A 21,359-nucleotide genomic window follows, 5' to 3' on the forward strand; every position below is an offset into this window, starting at 1 on the left:
GCGGTCAGATCTGCCACATGCGTCTTGATACTCACGAGTTGATCTTCCTGCAATTGGGCCTTGTCCCATTTCAGCCTTCGATTACCATTATAAGGGACAACCTCGTTGGTTGTCCTCAAGGGAGCGCTCTCCACAGATCCCTTTGGGTTGCCCCACCTTAGCTTGGTACAAAGGGGTATGTGGTCACTGTCCTGTGTAGATACCACCTCCAGATCTACCAGGTCCCTCCACAATTTAACGTCCAATAAGATATAATCGATTCTTGACGGACCAGTAAGCCTATTAAAAGTCATCGCTCCAGCACGGTCAGACATAGTCCTACCGTTTAGTGCTCTTAGGTTGTGTTCCCTAGTGAGGGCATTGGTTTGTATTGCCCTTGCTGACCATTTTCTAATTGAGGCTAATGACAAGGCTGGGATAGACCATCTAGAATCTTCCTCCTCGATACCCAAGGGATCATCCCCACTAACGGGTTCGAATGTACAATTGAAATCCCCACCCACTATGATTTTAGAGGATGGGGGGCAGTTGGCTAATGCCAGGCCTAGACTCGTTAGTGTAGATGAGGCTGTGTCCCCCGGCGCAGCCCTCTGGAGTAGACATTAAATAAATCAAACCTACTCCCCTCCGTTTGTCCCCTAAATGAGAGATGTAGGATATCCCTACATGCTTAGTCATGGCTAACAACATCCCAATTCAAATCAATTTTAATCCAGGCCAGTAAGCCTCCCGCTGGTCTACCCTTCCCACAGCTTACAGCGGGAGAGAAGAAGGTTGTATAGCCGGATGTATGTAATGGGAGCAGACTCCAAGTCTCTTGGAACAGACATCCATCGAACTTCCCAATAAATGTGTGCCATTCTGGTAAAGCCATCTTCCTTTTTAACCCCGCCACATTCCAAGATAACAGGTGGACGACCCTATAACCTATGGAGGTCGCATCAGGGGCCCCCTTGTTCCCACTCCTCCCCCGAGCAATGGGCTTTGAACTGGTCTCCACATAGTTAATTGGGTTTAGGGATACATTACTGTCGGCAATGGAACCCGGGCTCAATACCTCTGTAGTAGCTGTAATTACACTACTATCCGTGGAGTTGGCTAGTATGGGACCCACTAACCCATTGTCATAACAACTGGCCTCTGTTGAAACCACTTGAACTATGCCCTCTAGGCTGGCGTCACATGAACGGCCACCCTTGCGCAGCCTCGACTGTGATCTTCAATCGCAGTCTTCCATACCTGATAACACAGAAAACCTGTTCCCTGACTCCAGAGGTGTAAAAGGTCTCAAGTGGTCCATTCTCCTAATGGTGTTTCTATTATATCTCGGGGGTACCGTATTCCACCCAAATGGATCGACCGCATGTGCAGGGTTTTGTCCATGAGGTGCGTGCCTAGTACTATATAATGGCAGAGGGTTTGTGTGGGTGGGGATCAACCCACTTGTGAAGGTTGGGGGAAACACCAGGGCTCTAGGGTAAAAGTATGTCAGGGCCCGAGGGATAATGCAGTTGTCGCCACTTCCCATGGGCCAATTTAATATGTAGTCCACTGCGCGCGGGTCTCTGAAATTAACTACCACCAGATCGCCCTCAATGTCTTTGTATCTACTACCCAGCCAAGTGAGTCGCCTAACGTGCACTATCTCACCCTCAATGTTATGTGTGATGGGTCTATATGTACCCAGCCAGTGCATGATTTTATTCTTCAGCTGGGCAAACCCTTCCCTCTTGTTGTCTGGTAACGGTGGAACCCCCGTCAGAACAACCACAAAAGGCACAGCTTGTGGGGGTAGTTCTACTTGCGGCCCTTTGTTCACTGGGGCTCTACTGTATCTAGTGCTTCCCTGTTCCTCCTGCGTGTTCCCTGTGGGGACCATTACCGAACCCCTTGGCAGTTCACTAACCGGAGCTCCTACCGGCATGTTTACATGCTTTTGTAGCTGTGGCCTTTGTTGAATAGAGTCGGCCCTACTAGAGGGCTGTGGAATGGCTTTAGTAAGATGGGATGGAGCTTTAGGGACATTAGTAGAAGGTAACATAACCGAGTTTTGCGGGCGGGGCAGCCACACTCACCTGGGCCTTAGATGGAATAACTTTACTACTTATGGCGGTCTCTAAGATCGTAAGTCTAATCTCCACCCTTTTTAAACTCTCAATGATGGGCAGAAGGAGAGATCTAATTAGGTGTTCCAAGTTCCCCTGTGGAATTGTGGGGAGTAATACATTCAGTAATGGCTCCACAAGGGCAGGGTCAGGCTCAATGATGTTGGTATCCATGGCAGGTGGTGCAGCTACTGGGGGCAGTGGCGGGATTGGGAGACTTTCTGGCACCTCCACTAGTGCCAAGACAGGTTTAGTAACGGGCTTTATAGATTTTCCAAAATCAGAATGGCTAGTTTTAGTTTTGAGCAGCCCTCCCCCCATCTTCCGTCTTCTTTTACTAGGGGGTGGGCCATGGGTCTTTACCAGTAGTGGTTGCTTGGGCTTCTTCCTTGTCGGCTTAGCACGAGTGGGGGTCTGGGTATTTAGGTCAACAGCCGTACAACTAGAACTGGGGAGGGGGGAGGCACTTACAATCTGATCAATAGGAACACAGGGAGTGGGGGTACAGTCCCGCAACAGGAATGGGACACTATCCAGTAATGATAAATCTTCATTACTACTTGGGCATCCTCCCTCCTGGGCAACGAAATGAGGTGTGGGGTCGGCAAGAGACCTATTTTTCAAATTTTCAACAGAGCGTCGACGCTCTGCCCTGCGCTCTGCCAAAGAGTTTTCCCTTTCACCATCAGCCGGTACCCTAGTGAGATAATTGTCAAGTGTCCCGTTTCTAGACCCCCCCGACTTTCCAGTGGTGCCATCCTCAGGAATCCGAGCCATGTCCATCAGTTGTATCAGGGACCACAGTTGGAACGGTACGCTGCGGGAGTAAGAGGGTAGGCCCAGCCCAGCCTCCTCTGGCTTACGAGGGCCTCAGAGGGGCCCGCCCTTTGCCCGGGCTTCGCCCGGGCGCTCCCGCGCGCTACCGCGCAGCGGTCTTGCTAATTGTTTAAGTAGAGCTAGAGCGGGGGGCGTGGCCGGCAGGGAGAGCGGCCCAGGTGTTGCGGGCTAATCGAGCAGGGACTCCTGGGAAATTGAGTCCCTGCTACACTGCTCGCAGCCCTGCCGGTGCGATGATGCTTCCCCCGGCGATTCACTATCCAGAAGCCCCTTCCAAAGTACCACGATGCCGTCCCTCCCGCAGACACAGGAGACGAAGCGGGACCCGCGCAGCGGGTCCGGCGAGGCGTTGGTATGCACCCAGGCACACGAGAAGCAGTCCAGCAGCAAGACACAGCTGGCCCAGCGTCCACAAGGCGTGTCACCAGCGAAAGGTATCTTAATGCTCTTTGGAGCCCCACCCTAGTGTGGTCCATGACCACTGTATCGTCCGCATACTGGAGAGTATCCAAGGCCAACTTCCCCAATTTCGGATGTACTAGGCTGGCGTCTTTCAGGGCTTGCTCCAAGTCTGCAGTGTACAAGTTGAATAGTAGGGGGGCCAAAACACATCCCTGCTTTAGTCCGGTGTTAGTTTCGATTCTTGGTGTTACGAATGTTGGACTTAATTTGACCCGGACCCATGTCCCCTCGTAGAGGGCTTTTAATGCTTTTATCTGGGTTTCCGGGATCCCCCAAGATTTGAGTTTTACCCATAACTATCTTCAATAGACTTGGTCGAAGGTCGTGGAGTAGTCTATGAAGCAGCAAAACAGGGGCAGCTTATTGCTCAATACGGCTTGCTTCGAGAGGTGAGAGATCGCTAAGATGTTGTCCATGGTGGAACTATTAGCCCTAAAGCCAGGAAGTGGATGTAAAATAGTGAACAGTTAAATATTTACACTGGATGATAATGTTTCTTAGCTTTATATTTGTATCTCTTGTGGGTTGATTTAATCTTGGTGCCACAGATGGAACCTTTGTGCAGCAGCAGGGTTTTTTCATGGGCTTGGGTGATTCTACTTGAAGCAGGTACTTCACTGAGAGAGCAGCTCAGGGTAAAGGGGATAATTAATGTGCAGACATTTAACTGTTATATGTTTTTTGAAAAATTTAGTCTCGATTTAATCAACAGGAGCATATTTGTAATAAATACCTGTAAGGAGGGACAGTCAAAGAAACACTGGGCTCCCTTAACTTTTCAGATACTATTGTCACACAGTTTCTGCAGACTTGTGACAGGGAAGGTTGGATCTTGGTGCATCTTGGCTAGTTATATACTCTTGTCAGCTGAAGACTTGTGCAGCTTTCTATACGATTGAGTCAATTTATATCTTTACTGGTGTGCATGACTGTGGCCTCTATAAAAAACATTACATGCTTGTGCTTGAACCAAGTCAGCTCTGAGCGCTTCCTGGAGGAGTAGGACTTTGCACAGTATTTAAACTCAGTACATAGGACATAGTGCCTATGGCTGTTCTTCATACTTTGCCTATGTCAACTTCTGCATCTAGAATATACAACCCATACTTTTCCACAGTTCCCTGCTATCTTCATGACCCTTCTGTCAACTCTATCCTTTCCTTTTTAAAACTGGCAAGATCCCCTATCTCTCAATATCCTGTAACACTGGTAAAGCATTTTAGTGGTCCAGCAACACTGCCTTTTACAGGCTCACTTAGTCTGCATCAGAGAATTTACAATCTTTAGTCAAGTCTTAATAAAGGTTTTATCAATAATTCTAGATATTTTGTTTGTTTTAAAGCAACATGTCCAGGATGGTCGTAAAGAACAGCTGGATGGTTTTGTAAAGACCTTTGAGAAAGAGATTCCTACTGATGGCTGCTTTGGAATTTTTGCCCTGGACTGTGAGATGGTGAGTCACTTCTGCTTATGCTCCAGGCTTTGTTTCCTATCATGGGCCGTTCACCTTACACAGTGTGTTTGTCTGCAATTCCTGGCTTGTGCTGAATCTCAACTACACATACTAGGCTTCAACTATAGTCTATCCTTAGCTTTGCCACTTTATTGTAAATGAACACATCACTATAGGAAACAGGATTTTTGATGCCATAGCCAAACTGACCCCCCATGATTCACAAGTGACCAGGCCTTTAGCACCTCTGTAAGTCCCTATTAAGTGGTACCTCTGGTACCTAGGGCATAGGTTCTGAAGAGACCCCTAAAGCTGCAGCATTCGTGTGCCACTCGAAGGGATTCAAGCTAGCCTGGCTGAAGAAGGGTGACCTATCCTGAAACTGGTCCCAGGATGCTTGTTTCTGGTGGCTTGGCAGTTCGGTCTGGACTGTTCCCATGGGGCACAGGGTCAAGACTGATTTGCATATGGCTGGGTCTAAACTGGGGTGGCTTGGTGAGCAAAAGAACAATGGATTGAACCCAAATCTCTTGACTGGTGAATGTATGATTCATTCAGCATTCCGTCCATCATTTGTTTGCGTAGCACTCTAAGGAACCCAGCACCAAACTCATACTGACTGCCACTGCAGGTTGCGTGACAAGGTGCTCTTGAAAGTGAAAACACAAAAGGAGACACACTTGCTTGCATGTCCCCTAACACTGTATGTAATATTTGTCACTCCTAAGGAAGGGTGCATTATATTACACATGAGGGCATATCTGCATGAGAAGATATGCCCCTCTGCTGGCCAGTTCAATTCCTGACAGTAGAAGTGAACAGGGAAGCCATCGTAAGTTATGTACTGGGCACTGGCCAAAACAAGTTTCCCAGCTATATAATGGCTTCACTGAAACCTATGGTGTTTGGTATCAAACACCTCACATTAATAAACCCTTATCAATTCCAGTGATAGATTTAATATTACATGCACCCAGGGTGTACCTTAGAGGTACCCCCTGAACCCTACTGGCCTGCTAGTGGGCTGGCTGACTGGTCCAGTTCAGCCTGCCACCACAGATGAGTTTGACTCCCTAGGAGCTGAGAGCAGCACTCACAGAGGTCAGGAACAATGCCTGCTCGTGAGAGTGGTGTTATCCCCTCCTTCAGGAAGGCTGTTAAATCAGCATATCAAGGCAGGAGCCTTCAAAGGCCTCAGCCTGCTTTGATATGCGACCCAAGGCTTGCCCAGGCAGGGGAAATACTACCCCCTGTCCTGGGCCCATCTGACCCAAGGACAGGCAGGAAAATGAGCAATGCAGGAGGCGTGTTGCACTGCCTGGCTGGACACAGCTCTAGGGTGAACAAGCCTGAAGTGAACACGAATTTAGAAATAGTAACTCTGGGCCAGGGTGACGTCCACTCCCCAAAGTAAGAGGTCATCTAGGGGTTATAGTGACCCCATGGGTAGGTAGCCCATTAGCTACTACCCCTTAATGCCCCTAAATTGAGTATTTAGGGGACCCCTTGAGAGCAGGATTTCAGATTTCGACGGACACAAAAGAAGGCCTTGATAAAGAAGACTGCTGACCCGAGAACCAAGGAGCACGACTGACTTAGCGCCGACCCTGCCAGCTTGCCTACTTGCTGACTTGGCGCTTCAACCGAGATTGACTCCAGCACAGGAGCTAATTTTGTTTCAATGATCTCTTTTCTTTATACTGGTTGGACCACTAAGTAATGCCTTTCATGCTACACATCACTCATTTTGTTACCTTTGGCAAGCTCAAAAGAGAGACTTTGTATTTGGGACTTAAACAATATTGACATTGAACGACTGCTACTGACTTTTTCTGCAATGAGCACCTTTCTGTGCAAACTAACATGTCAGCATCTCAAAATCATGACTGAATACCTTGACAATCTGGCACCTATCAAGGGACCTAGGCCTTCAGCGCTCAGGTTCTGCAAGAGCATATGTGAAGGATAATAAGAGTATTCAGTAACCTATTTACCTTGTTTTAAAACATCCAAACTTCAGCCAATCAGAGCAGAGACCCTGGAGTATTCATCTCCTGCTGAGCCACCATACCTCAGATTTCGAGCACAAGTGTAAATAAATAGTGCAATGGTGAGCCTGAACGGAGGAGGAGGGAGGGTTGCATGTGAATCTATAAAATAGATTAATAGTGCAGAACCACACTGTACAGGCAAGTAACATGTTTTTCTCCAGTATTGTATCTTTTATAGATTCTGATACTTAAATCAGACTAGTTAGCGGTATCCAAATTCTCATGGCGGTGGGAAGGCGACCATTCCACCATGACACTCAACCAAGATACAACTAGCCAAGGATATGACTTTAGAAATTGCACAAAATGAGAAGATAAATAGAAAATATATTTGATCAAACCTAATAAGAGTAGTTCTAAAACGTTAAGGCATAGACAAGATTGAGCTTATTAGTTTCATACCTTATGCGAAGAGAGGTCGCAGGGTAGCTTGACCGATTGCCACATCTGCTTTCCTCCTGGCATCAAGGCAGTGATGCTTCGAAGTGTGGGCGTTAACCAATGCCACTGCCCTGCAGATGCCAGGTAGAGATAGACCTGTGACTGCAATCTTTCGAGTTGAGTGTGCCTTCACCTTTCTGGCAATGGATGCGCAGCCTCTTCATGACGGAAGTGTACACCTGAGGAGATCCAGTGAGCTATACTAACCCGCATTAAGGCTGGTCCATTTCTAGGAGCAGAGTAAAAGATGAGCAACTGTGTTGATCTGCGGAAAGGCTTAGTTATTTGCAAGTAGAATTTCAAATAACACACCTGCGAGTGCAATTCCCTCTCTGCCATTGAAGAAGGGTTGGGAAAGAATCTAGGTAGCACAACTAGTTCATTGAGGAGATATGTTGAAGGCACCTTGAGAATAAATGAAGGATTAGTACATATGATTACTCTGTCCTGTAGGAACTGAAGATAAAGTTCTTTTAAGGTGAAAGCTTGGATTTCACTAATACGTCTAGCAGACGGGATGGCTAAGAGAAAAACCACCTTCCAAGAACGTAATTTGAGATCACACTTGTGTATAGGCTCAAATGGAGGCATCATGAGTTGGGACAAGACAGCGCTCATCTGCCAAAGCACTCTGGGTGGGGGCCATAACAGGTCGGTAACCCCTGAACAGACACTTCATAAACTCCTTGATAAACCTGTTGGACCACAAGGACGATTGACCAGAACGCCTTCAGTATCTGGAAATGGACACTAAGTGCACCTTTATGGATTAATGGGTGAGGTCGGATTTGGCAAGATGCAGGATATATGGTACTACCTGCTCTGGTGTGAAAGAAAAAGGGTGACATGACTGCAGCACATCCTGCACAAAACCTCTTCCATTTCGTCATGTAGCATTTGAGGATAGAAGAAGCTCGGGCTTTGTCAAGTATCGATCTCCATTCGTCATATAGTTTTAGATCTCCGAATTCAGCATAGTGAGGAGCCAAGCCGATAAGTGAAAAGTGCTAATCAATGGTTGAACCACTTGGCCGGAGAGATCCTCTGTCGGTGGAAAATGAACAGGAGACTACTCTAATAGCTGATACAACTCGGTGTACTACTATTGTGTCGCCCATGCCGGGGCGACGAGAAGAACAAGTTACTTACCTTCGGTAACGCTTTTTCTGGTCGATACACTATCTGCCTGTGGATTTCTCACCTTGTGAATATCCCCCTGCGTCAGCAACGTTCGGAAAATTCTTTGCAGCTCGCCGGCGTGGACGACGTCACAGGAACGCACGACATCGCGCGCGGCTCCGCTAACGTCACCGACTCCATAATAGGCCTACGCCGGCGTCATGACATCAGTTCCGCCCTTTTTTCCGTGCCTTCGAGGCACAAGGACGGACCAACAACAATAGAAATATACACAGTATACTCCGTACAAACTAGTCAAGGTAACACACATAGTGTGAATATAACATAGTAAACATGTCCAAGAACACTTTCCCTTTTGAGGATAACATGTATACATTAAAAAACATTACCAAAAATTCAGGTATAGAAGAGTGGACAACGGGGAGGCGGGTGGGCATGTGAGGAATCCACAGGCTGATACTGTATCCACCAGAAAAAGCGTTCCCGAAGGTAAGTAACTTGTTCTTCTGATGGAAACATCTGCCAGTGGATTCCTCACCTTGTGAATAGAGTCCCACAGCAGTCCCCACTCCTGGAGGAGGGTGTCCACTCTCCTATACCAGAAAGTCCTGAAGGACAGAACGTGCAAAGTGGCCGTGCCTCCTCACCTCGGTATCCAAGCAGTAATGCTTCGCGAAAGTGTGGAGGGAGGCCCAAGTTGCCGCTCTACAAATGTCCTCAACAGGAACACCCCTAGACAAGCACATGTTGATGACTTTGCTCTAGTAGAGTGGGCTCTTATACCCTCTGGAGGTTCCTTACCAGCCAGGGCGTAGCAGATCTTGATGCATAGTATTATCCATCTCAAAAGTGTGTGCTTGTTCACAGCTCTTCCTTTTCTGCAGCCAACAAATCCAACAAACAGCTGGTCATCCACTCGATAGTCCTTTGTCCTATCAAGATAAAAGCTCACCGCCCTCTTAGGGTCCAGACGGTGAAGCCACTCCTCCTCCTTGGAAGGGTGAGGGGGAGGATAGAAGGTAGGAAGGGTAATGGACTGTCCTAGATGGAAGGGAGTTACCACCTTAGGCAGAAAAGCAGCCCTGGTCCTAAGAACCATTCGTTCAGCATGAATGGTCAAGAATTGGGGCTTTGAACTAAGAGCTTGAAGCTCACTTACCCTCCTTGCCGAGGTAATTGCAACTAGGAAAACCGTCTTAAAAGACAACAACCTCAAGGGACAATTATGTAAAGGTTCGAAAGGGGAACCCATTAGATAAGTAAGGACCAGATTCAAGTCCCATTGAGGCACAATAAAAGGAGTAGGAGGACATTTATTTGTAAGGCCCTTCAGAAATCTTAAAACAATAGGAGATGTAAATAAGGACGGCTGAGCCGGCAGGCAGAGAAATGCAGACAAAGCAGAAAGATAACCTTTAACTGTAGCCACAGCAAACCCTTGCTGCGCTAAAGAAAGAGCAAATAGAAGAATATCTGACAAACGTGCCCTCAAAGGGTCAATGGACTTCTCCCCCACACCAAGTCACAAATTTAGACCATCTGTATGAATAGATTGAGTTGGTGGAGGCACGCCTGGCCGATAAAATGACATCCACCACGTCATGTGGGAGAGATAAGGAATTCAGGTTGCCCCGTTCAATCTCCAGGCATGAAGGTGTAAGGTCTGGAGGTGGGGGTGTAGAACCTGCCCCTCCATCTGAGAGAGATCTTCCCTGAGAGGGAGACGGAGCGGCGGGCATGAGGAGAGGTGGAGAAGATCTGTGTACCACACCCTTCTAGGCCAATCCGGGGCGATCAAAATAACTTGGGCCCGGTCTTGGCGAATCTTCCTAAGAACCCGATGAATCAAGGGTATGGGAAGAAACGCGTAAAGGAGTTGTGAGTCCCAACTCAACAAACGCGTCCCCCCAAGGCTCCATGCATCGGAAACTGGAGGCTGCAGAATGACGGGCAGTGAGCATTCTCGTGAGTGGCGAACAGGTCCACCCGAGGAGTTCCCCACGTCCGAAAGACGTGTCGAACTACCTCCTGGATGAAGCCTCCACTCATGGTCGGCTGAGAACTGCCGACTGAGACTGTCTGCACGCACGTTCAGAACTCCGGCCAGATGATTTGCCATCAGACAAATCTGATGATCCTGAACCCTGGACCAGAGACGCAGAGCCATTCTGCAGAGACACTGCGACCCTACTCCTCCCTGCTTGTTGACATACCACATCGCGGTGGTGTTGTCCGTCAGGACCTGAACCGACCGACCGCGAAGGGAAGGGAGGAAGGCCTTGAGCGCCAGACGTATTGCCCGCAACTCTAGAAGGTTGATGTGAAGCAACCTTTCCTCTGGAGACCAAAGGCCCTTGATCTCCAGATCCCCCAGATGAGCACCCCACCCTAGAGTGGATGCAACCGTTATCACCGTGGCAACCGATGGAGGTAGATAGAGAGGCTTTCCTTGAGACAGATTGCCTTCCACACCCCCTTCCACACCCCACCAAGATACATCCGTCGCAGCTTCTCTGGAGATCCTCACAGACTCCCTGAGATCTCCGTTGTGTTGATACCACTGCCTGCGGAGACACCACTGGAGTGCCCTCATGTGCCAGCGTGCATGGTTGACCAACAGAATGCAGGACGCCATCAGACCGAGCAGGTGAAGGACCTTCAGGACTGGAACGACCGCTCCATTGTGAAATAAATTAATCATTCCCTGTATGTCGAGAATCCTTTGAGGTGGAGGGAATGCTCCACATACAGTTGTGTCCAGTACCGCACCTATGAACGGGTTGCGCTGGGGGGGCACCAGGTGAGATTTGGGTAAATTGATTGAAAAACCTGTACAACAACTGAGTTGTGACTTGCAGATGATGGAGCACAGTCTCTGGAGATTCTGCTTTTATCAACCAATCGTCCAGATACGGGAATACAGGTATCCCCGACCTTCTGAGATGTGCTGCCACCACAGCCATCACCTTGGTGAAAACTCGAGGTGCAGTAGTAAGACCAAATGGAAGGACCGCAAACTGGTAATGTTGCGATCCCACCGTGAAACGGAGATACTTCCTGTGCGACTTCAGGATGGGAATGTGGAAATACGCATCCTGCAAGTCGATCAACACCATCCAGTCCTCTTCCAGCAGCGCCTGAAGAACCTGAGCTAGGGTGAGCATCTTGAACTTCTCCTGTTTCAGGTAAAGGTTCAAGATCCTGAGGTCCAAGATTGGACGAAGTCTGCCATCCTTCTTGGGAATCAGGAAATACCGGGAGTAGCATCCCTGACCCTTTTCCTGCTCCAGAACCACCTCTATCACACCCTTTCTCAACAATGCCAGGACTTCCTCCTGCAGAAGTTGCAGGTGGTCCTCTGAGTAAAAACCTTGGCAAGGAGGGTAATCCGGAGGAAATTCCCGAAAGGGAAGAGCATACCCATTCTCTACGAGATTGAGAACCCAAAGATCTGATGTAACCGATTCCCAATCCCGTAGAAAATGGGTAAGCCGACCCCCCACAGGACCCTTATGATCTAGAATGGCGGATCTAGGGCTGCTTTGCTGATGATGGAAGGGGTTGGGAAGCGGAGGAGGTAGAGGAGGAGGAGGCTTGACGTCCTCGAGGACGAGCTCTTTGTCTGCCCCTGTAGGATTTATATAGCGGATTTTGCTGTTGCTGCTGCTGTTGAACTTGACGGTAGGGTCAAAAGGACGAACGCCCAAAACCTCTAATCCTCTTAGTCGCAGAGCCTCTGGACTGCAGCCCCAAAGATCTGGCAGTAGCCCTACTGTCCTTAAATCTTTCTAAAGCTGCATCAGCCTTTTTGCCAAATAATCCAGTACCATCAAATGGCAAATCCAACAAGGCTGCCTGACCGTCCGCAGAAAAGTCAGATGACTTCAGCCAAGCAGCTCTTCTAGAGGCAACAGAAGTTCCCATATTGCGAGCAACTGAATCAGCAGTGTCAAGTCCACTTTGAATCACTTGACGTGCAGCCGCCTGTGTATCAGCCTACACCTCATCAAAATCCTTCCTGCTGTCCTCAGGAATTTCTGGAGCCAACTGCCGTACAGAGTCCATCAGAGCATGTATATATCTCCCCAAGGGACATGTGGCATTGGTCGACTTTAGAGCCATACTCGCAGAAGAGAAAATCTTCTTTCGCAGTCTGATCCAGTTTCTTGGACTCCCTATCCCCAGGCACTTGAGGGAAAGCACCAACAGACTTCTTCGAACAGGCTGCCTGTATAACCAGACTTTCAGGCAAAGGATGAGAGGATAGAAACTCCGGATCACCAGGAGCTACCCTATACCTCCTTGCAACACCCTTAGCCACTGCAGGAGCTGTAAGAGGCCTGTTCCAAACCTCCAATGTAGGCTCAGTCAAAGCCTCATTAAAATGAAGCAATGGTTCTACAACCGAAGATGGGGAATGAAGGACCTCAGTCAATATATTAGCCTTGAATTCAGCTGTAGGAAAAGTAAAATTTAAAAGAGATGCAGCCTTTTTAATGACCACATGGTATGGTGCAACGTCCTTTGAAGGGGCATCAGAAACAGAGGACAGCTCCCATTCAGGGGAAAGCTCTAAGCCACTAGCTTCCCTCAAATCATCCAAATAGTCCTCCTGAAGCTCACCTTCTTCCATCTCAGCCTCTCTATATCTCTGCTCCTCTATAAGACGCTGAGCTTCCCGCCTCGATCTTTCCTTCAGGAGCCGCGCCGTCGGATCCGTGACCGACTCCAACGGAGCCGGCGTCGAGATCGGATCCGGAAGCCCAAACTGCTGGTCACGAGGTCGAGTCGGAGCCGGTATCGATGGAATCGGCGTCGACAACTTCGGAGGTGCCGAAAAATGCCAAGGCGAAGCCTGCGCCGGCATAAATGGCATAAAAGGAGCTGGAGCATTGGAGTGGGGAACTCTTAAACTATATGCCAAAGGACCCATGGGACCCGAAGGTGCACCAGAGGGGTACAAAGCTCTCGAGTAGACGCCATACATCGCGTTTAAAAACGAAGTAGGGTCTTGACCTGGAGCCGGGAAGAGCGGGTAAGAACCCATAGGATGCCCTCTCGGAGGTTCCAGATTCGCCTCCTCTTCCACAGGCTGATTGACTGGAGTCACCGAGCCCTCTTGTAACGGAGCCTCGTCTCCCTCTCGACCCGGGGACGGCGCAGTAGAGGGAACCAACACCGGACCGGAGAATGCACCGGCGACTCCAAGGGCAAAGCCTCACCTTCTGGAACACCAATCGAAGGAGACACCTCATCTTTTCTATGCCTCCTCTTAGGCGGCTTCGGCCTCGACTCCGAGTCCTTACCGGAGTGATGACGAGATCCATGCCTTCGCTTCTTATGCTTTTTCTTCGCTGACCTCGAAGCATGACCAGAAGACGACTTCGAAGGCGACGTCGTGCGAGACCTCGACCTCGACTTCGCCCTACTCGAACGTGATCTCGAAGTCTTTTTCTCTTTTCTCCCTTTCAACTTCGCCACCAGAAGTTTCGCTTCCCTCTCTCGAAGAGCCTTCGGGTTCATCTTCTTCTACGAAGAACAACCTTTGACATCGTGGTCCGAACTCAGGCACCAGATACAATCTTCATGCGGGTCCGTTATCGACATCATCTTGCCGCACTCCCCACAAGGCTTAAACCCGGTCTTCTTAGACGACATCGTCAGCGAGAAACAAAGAAGCAAGAAGCCAAACAGCTACAGGGGTTCCCCGAAACCGTTAGCGTCGACGACGCGGACAAAAGGGAACTGATGTCATCACGCCGGCGTAGGCCTATTATGGAGTCGGAGACATCAGCGGAGCCGCGCGCGATGTCGTGCGCATTCCTGTGACGTCGTCCACGCCGGCGAGCTGCAAAGAATTTTCCGAACGTTGCTGACGCAGGGGGATATTCACAAGGTGAGGAATCCACTGGCAGATGTATCCATCAGAATGAGCCTGCATGATTACCTTATAATTTTTTGCAGAGTTCTTGGGATGGGAGGGAATTGAGGAAATGCGTAAGCGAACTATCCTGGCAAGTGGAATGTGTTTCCCCATGGATCCTGGCTGAGGAACCCTTCTGGCGATGAGAGTGCATTTTCTGTGCAGGAATTTAGCGAACAGATCGAAGGTTGGATTATCCCAAGACTGTGAGACACTTTGCAGGTTTTTTTTGTTCTCCCATTCGTGACACTGCTTGGTTTTCTTGCTAAGGGAGTTGGCCCACTCGTTCTTTACTCCTGGTAGATGCTCCACCTTTAATGAGATACTATTGGTTATCAGCCACTCCAATATCTGTTGTGTTTGGGCTGAGAGGACTTGGGACCTCGTCCCACCCTGTTTGAGGAGATAAACTGTGGTGGTGGTGGTCTTTCCTGGCTTAAGAGCCTTGGATCCTTGGGAGGAAGGCTTGAAGGCTGAGAAGCACTGTATTTAGCTCCTAAAGATTTACGTGGTATGATGTTTCCTGGTTGGAGCATTTGCCGTGAACATCTAGATGCTGGAGATAGGCTCCCCATCCTTCCAAGGAGGCAACTGAAGTCCTCACCATTTGCGGTGTGGTCTGGAGGAAGGAAAGACCAGAGAGATGTTGTCCTTGACCATCCACTAGAACATTGCCGACGTCATTTCTGAGGGTTATGAAAACTGTCGAACGATCCCTGAGATTGAGCCCACTGAGCATAGAGATGCTCCTGCAGTGGTATTGTGCGGAGATGACAATCGGTGATCAACGGGATGCGGGATGACATCACCCCCAGCATGGATTTGTATGTCCTTACAGAAACTGACTTTCTTGTAGACCGGAATCGTGTTATTTTTGCAGACGTGAAATCCTTTTTTTTGTGGGAAAGGCTTTTGAGAACTCTGTGTCAAGGATCACCCCTAGAAAAACCAGTGACCTGGAGGGGGACGAGTGATTATTTTTTTCTCGTTGAGGTAGAGGCCTAGAGACTGAAAGAGCTGCCGGCAGTCTTGAGTGGACTTGTTGGCCACTCGGAAGGACGGAGCATTGATTAACCAGTCGTCCAGGTAGGGGAATACCTGGTGACAGGCACGCCAGAGAAAAGCGGTCACTAGGGCTATGCACTTTGTAAAAACTCTGGGTACTGACTTCAACCTGAGGGTGACATAACATAACTTGTATTTGTAAAGCGCACGTTCACCCCCAAAGGGGCATCTTGGCGCTGAATAACGGATGTTTGTTACTCAACTCAATGATACTCATTTTATCGACCATAAAGGATGAGTGGACCCTCCAGGATTTGAACCTGAGATCATGAGGTCGAATACCAGCCCCTTCAGTGGATGAATTAGTCCACTGAGCCACCAAACCCTGCAAGGGTAGCACCTTGAATTTATAATGGCACCCTGCCACTTTGACCCTGAGAAATCTGGGATGCTTGGGATGTATGAGGATGTGAAAATATGCATCAAGAAGATCAAGGGAGATGAGCTAATCTCCCGCCTCCATGAGCAGCAGAATCTCTTGGAGAGAGTGCATACTGAATGGTTGATTTTAGAAGAACTTGTTTAGTAACTGGACGTCCATTATTTGCCTCCATTTCCCGGTCTTCTTGATGTGGAAGTGGGAGTAAAATCCCAGATGTCGCTAGTCCCGTGGTAGCTCTTATATTGCATGTTTAGAAAGAAGTGATTGTATTTCTTTTCTGAGAATTGGAAGATGACAATGATGTGGAAGAAAATTTAGAGGCTGCTGAAAACTCCAGGGTGTGACCATGCTGGAAAACGCTAACATCCATTTGTCTGAGTTGGACTTCTATTGATTAAAGAATTTGAGCAAGGTGGGGTGGGATGTAGTGACAGGGGTCTGTTGCTTCTCATTGTCACCTGTTGGAATCTTGAGACTTTCCGGCTGCAAATATCAGCCTTTTCCCAACAAAAAAATGCAGGCAAAGAGAGCACTGCACATACTAGATGTCAGAAGAGAAGTAATGTTACCTACCAGAACCAAAACATTATAGGATTGGGGACTAGTCCTTCGTCTCATTCATGCCAGCAAACTATGGATATCTGGTTACAAAAGGAACCATCCCAAGATCAATAGTGCAGACAGTAAATACATGCTACAATCTAGTGGGAAAAACGTTCGACTGCAACATTCCACAAGAAAGAAGGAAGGCACACTAACATTCATAGCGAATGCCGTTATAAATAACATTTGCATGGCACCCTATGGTTATCAATCCATAATTTCACAAAACATTACTGTGAACACCTATGCTAATAAAGAGACTCTCAGTTGGTCAAAAGGTATTAAGACACCTATTTGCCAACATGCAGACTTGAATCCAATCTCCCAAATGGTTGCAATAGCACTACATAATTTATGCACCTCGTGTGAATGCAGAGAAGATTTAACACTACAAAAGAAAAGCTGTAACCATAGTTTGCAGCTGGAAGACTTATCTGAATTCACTTCCATCCCTTCCACCTTAAATTGCTGACCGTGAATACAGCATTTCTGATTGCCATCACCACATTTTGGCCAGTATGTGTATTGCAGACACTTGCGATACAAGATCGATATCTACAGAGAAACAAGAACAGTGTAGTCTTGAGAACTAACCCACAACTTATTTGAAAAGGCGCATCACATTTCTCAAACAAATTAATAAAAATACCAGCCTTTTTCCAACAACCAACCAGGCTACACACACTAGATGGTGGGACTACGGTAATATGTACCAGCATGAAAGGAACTTCACAATCACACTAGTAAATAGAGGTTTGCCATTCTCAAAGGGGGCCAGAGCAAGAAGGATAGTTCACAGCAAACCAATGTTACAATCTAGCACAGAAAATGCTAGATAGTAAACCAAGAGCAAATTCTACAAGGAAAACGGGGCTACAATAGCCTTCATAGGAAATGCTTTCATACTCGCCTTCACAGAGCACTACTACGTCGGCATTCATGCTCATAGGGAGGCTCAAGTGGGACAGAAGGTAGTAAAACATCTGGTTGCAACCTCACACACTTTAACCCAGCCTCCTAAGTGAAAGTAATTCTGCTATGTAATCTATGCGCTCTGTGAATCCTAAATAGGGTAATGCTGGAAAAGGAAAAGCTTATTTACCTGTAACAGTAGTTTTGCAGCTTGAAAAACTTTATGCATTCCCATGATCCGATTGCACTCACCTCTCCAATTAAAACGTGTGGTTTAACGCATATCTGCAAGCAAATAATACATTAATTAGTAAGTTATAAAATAGGGCAAGGGACTAAGAAAGAGAAAAAGAATGAAGATGGTGACCACGCACTGGGGTATTGGAGATGTATGGCTGATGTAATGAGGGGTGTCCCTATCCACCAGTTGCTTGAGGCCCAAGAGAGTGGGGGTGTGGGGGGAGAATTGAAAGCAAACAGGGCCTTCTCACGTTAGTGTCTCTGTGCTTGAGAACTCCTTGTCTTCTATCAAGATTGCCACATAGTTCACTTTAAAAAATCATCTCACTTTGCAGTCAGAAAATGAAAAGTAAACACCAATCTCCATGTCAAAGGAATAAACGCAATTTCTCAAAAATCAGAGCCTGAGTGTTGAACTGTGGCTTTAAATGTTAAGCAAATGTACAAGATAAAGACAAAATTTCAAGGCCTCTATATTGCTCATTCACCTTCTGAACTCCGTAGCGATATTTCTGGGGGTGCTGCAGCATCCTCGTACCCCTACTTCCAACGCCTATGTGCTCAGTCCATACGTAGATCGTTAAAGATGGTTCTAGCTTGTACAAGTAATTGCGCTCAGGCAAGTAACTTGTAAGAAAATAACTTTTATTTTGGAAATTGCTTATGATGTGGGATTGTTTTGCAAGATTTGGTGCTGTGCTTTAGGAGGGAGGGTCGTTTTGAGGGTTCTTGCGTGCCTCACCATAATAGTTTGTTTGGTTTTGAGGGAACTTGCTAATATTTGTTGGCTATTTCAGTTTCATTATTCTTGCTGTGCTGAGCTGTGAATTGTTATTACAGTGCTACACCAAGCAAGGTCTGGAGCTAACAAGAGTAACTGTCATCAGTTCCGAACTAAAAGTAGTGTACGACACCTTTGTCAAGCCAGAAAACAAAGTGGTTGATTATAACACACGGTGAGTAGTGGGATCTGGTGTATGTTTCTTCACCCATGTCTCGATGACACAAGATTTTTAGCTAAATCTAGGTTGGGCCCTTTTTATACACCCCCCAGTAATGTTATTTCTGTCAGATTCCTTACACCTGGGTAATGCGTCCTCTTTCGCTATAGGTTTTCTGGAGTGACGGAAGAAGATCTGGTGAACACACTAATCACCCTGCGTGATGTGCAGGCCGTATTATTAAACATGTTCTGCTCTCAGACTATCTTGATTGGGCACAGCTTGGAGAGTGACTTATTTGCACTAAAGGTGAGATTATTATATATTTTTTTTATGTCAGGTATTTTTTAGTTGTCATTCTACTCCCTGCAATCCTTAATTGAAATTGTACTCTTGGATTTTTCTTGCCAACTTCGAGAGAGCCATTTCTCTAACAAAAAAGCTATAGCTTTAAGCTTTGGTCACTCTCAACTGAGGTCTTCAAGCGATTTAAAACCTTCCTTTTAAAATCCAATATTTTATTAGGTTTAAGCCATGGCCTTGTATATTGCATCTTCATTACAGGTTAGGCATACAAACTTGAAATCTCAAAATAATTTAAATCCCCCACACTGCCCTCTGCAGTCTTATTTTGAGCACTTTGAAGGATTAATAAGGTTTTTCACTCTCCTTATGGTTACAACATGCAAAATCAGACTGTTAAAGGCTGGTGCGCTTGTCTCTGTAAAATTAAGAACTTTCTCCAGTCAAATAATTGTAGAGCTTTGTGTAGTGCGGGGCAAAAACTTGTATTCTTAGCTAGTTCTCAATAATGCAGAAGTGGCTTATCTACTTAAAAAAAAGTTTGGTCAGTTCAGGCTAAGTCCTGTGTCAATTTATCCTTTGACAGGAGCAACCAGAATTTATAAAACCAGTTAGTAATTCAAGGTGACAGATTTCCCATTCACTGCTATTAGCATCTCCGCAGTTTCCTAGCTTTTGAAATACTAATAGTTTGCAATAGATACGTCTTCTAATTGTGGATTCTTAATCCCCGCTAAAACTAAACTCATGTCTTCTGGTAACAAGAAGACAAGGACCCACTTAACATGCCCCAACACTTCATTCCATTTGACTTGTGTAACACTAAATCTGTGAAAAAGAACCTCGCTCTACTGTACAGCAGCAACGTATATCAGGGACCGAAGAATAAACCTGGAGAAAATGATGTGGTATTAGATACTATTGACACATTATTTTTATGCACTTCTCCCCAGTATGGAATGCTCCTGAAGGCCTTCGGGAAATGAAACCATAACCCTTTTTCTTGATCAAAATCTATTTCTCAAGATAACATCCTTTTTCATTGTTCTATACTAGCCCACTTTAAATCTTCTGGGGTAGTCTATAAGAATCTTAAAGCTATTGGAGACCATGGCGCTAGACCCGTTCTTTTTTATAACCGATTCAAATTTTGTTAATGCTCTGAATGCCGCCTGCTTGTTCTATGGCTACATGACCCTGTGCCTCTGCTGAATATAGTGCAAACCATACATTTTACTTAAGTGATATCCTTTTTCACAGCCTTTGAAGAATTTTGTTAAAAGAGGTTAAATAATGTTCTACAGTATCCTAAGTTCTTTTGTTGAATGCCTCAGCAACTGTCACTAGTGCAAAGTTAAGTTATCTATTTATAGAGTGCACATACTTCATTAGGTTTCATGGCGCTAAATAACCAGAGTGTACAAAAAACAACCATCTGCTGTAAAAGAGGGATACTTTGTTGGACAAGTCAGATCTTAAGTGCCTGTCTGAGGAAGGAAGTTCTAGGTTTGGGGAGCCAGGGCAGAGAAGCTGGAACCGCCCAGTCTTTTCTCTTTAAACATGGGAATTGAAAGAAACTTCTGAGAGGATGATCGTAATGTCCTGTTTGGAGTGTATTTCGTAAGTCTGTAACCTGTAAAGGCTGAGCTGATAGCAGCAAAAGCTTTAACAATAATAGGACCCAATTTTTAAAATATTCCTTTGCTCCATGGGGAGCTAATGGAGATCTCTCAGAAAGGGGGCTAATGTGACAATTGTTAAGCTGTTGTATATCAGGTGAACTGCGTGATTCTGGACAACTTGTAGCTGGAGAGAAGATTCCTGGGGAATCCAATATAAAGAGAGCTGGCATAGTGAAGACTGGATAAGACCAAGGCTGAGTGAGTGAATGATACTATGGATGGAAATATTGTGTGAGAGAAATGTTATGCTCCCTTTGGTAACAATCACGCCCTGTATGTCCCGGGCTCTCTTCACTGCGATGGCTAACTCCAGGCATGATCTTCCTATAGAGGATCTGTCCATTAATATCTATATCTCCTCTATCATCCCATTTCACTATTTCTTAGATATGTGCAATTTGCTTATATTTCAATATGTTTAGGCAGGTGAGACCCCCCGCGTATGGCGCCCCATGTAAGTGTGTGTGCATGTGTCTGTATACGTATGTTTGTGTGTGTGTGTGTGTGTGTGTATGTATATATATATGTGTATATATATATATATATATATATATATATATATATATATATATATATATATATATATATACGATATTATATATCGGATAATAGATGCATTAGATATTATATATTATATAATAAATAGCATATATTTACATTAAAGAATGTATATGTATTTAATCTTCCTTTTCAAAGAAATGCTGCAGAGTGCTGCCATCATTCTCTGTTCCTCGCAAGCAATGTTGCACTGATATTTCATGTATGTGTTGCTAGTAAAATTTCTTAACCATATGCACAAGTTACTACTTGTGTAACGAT

General features: G+C 46.4%; 1 protein-coding gene across 1 annotated transcript in view; it reads left to right on the forward strand.

Annotated features, from left to right (window-relative positions):
- The window catches only part of REXO1 (RNA exonuclease 1 homolog), a 195,590-nt gene that overhangs the window by 142,123 nt on the left and 32,108 nt on the right, over positions 1-21,359 (forward strand). The window contains exons 12-14 of the mRNA XM_078669900.1: positions 4,747-4,857; positions 18,455-18,570; positions 18,726-18,864. Coding sequence (XP_078526026.1) covers positions 4,747-4,857; positions 18,455-18,570; positions 18,726-18,864 — 366 coding nt within the window. The remainder of the gene's footprint in view (positions 1-4,746; positions 4,858-18,454; positions 18,571-18,725; positions 18,865-21,359) is intronic.

The sequence above is a fragment of the Lissotriton helveticus genome, chromosome 12, assembly GCF_964261635.1.
Source record: "Lissotriton helveticus chromosome 12, aLisHel1.1, whole genome shotgun sequence".
Lineage (NCBI taxonomy): Eukaryota > Metazoa > Chordata > Amphibia > Caudata > Salamandridae > Lissotriton > Lissotriton helveticus.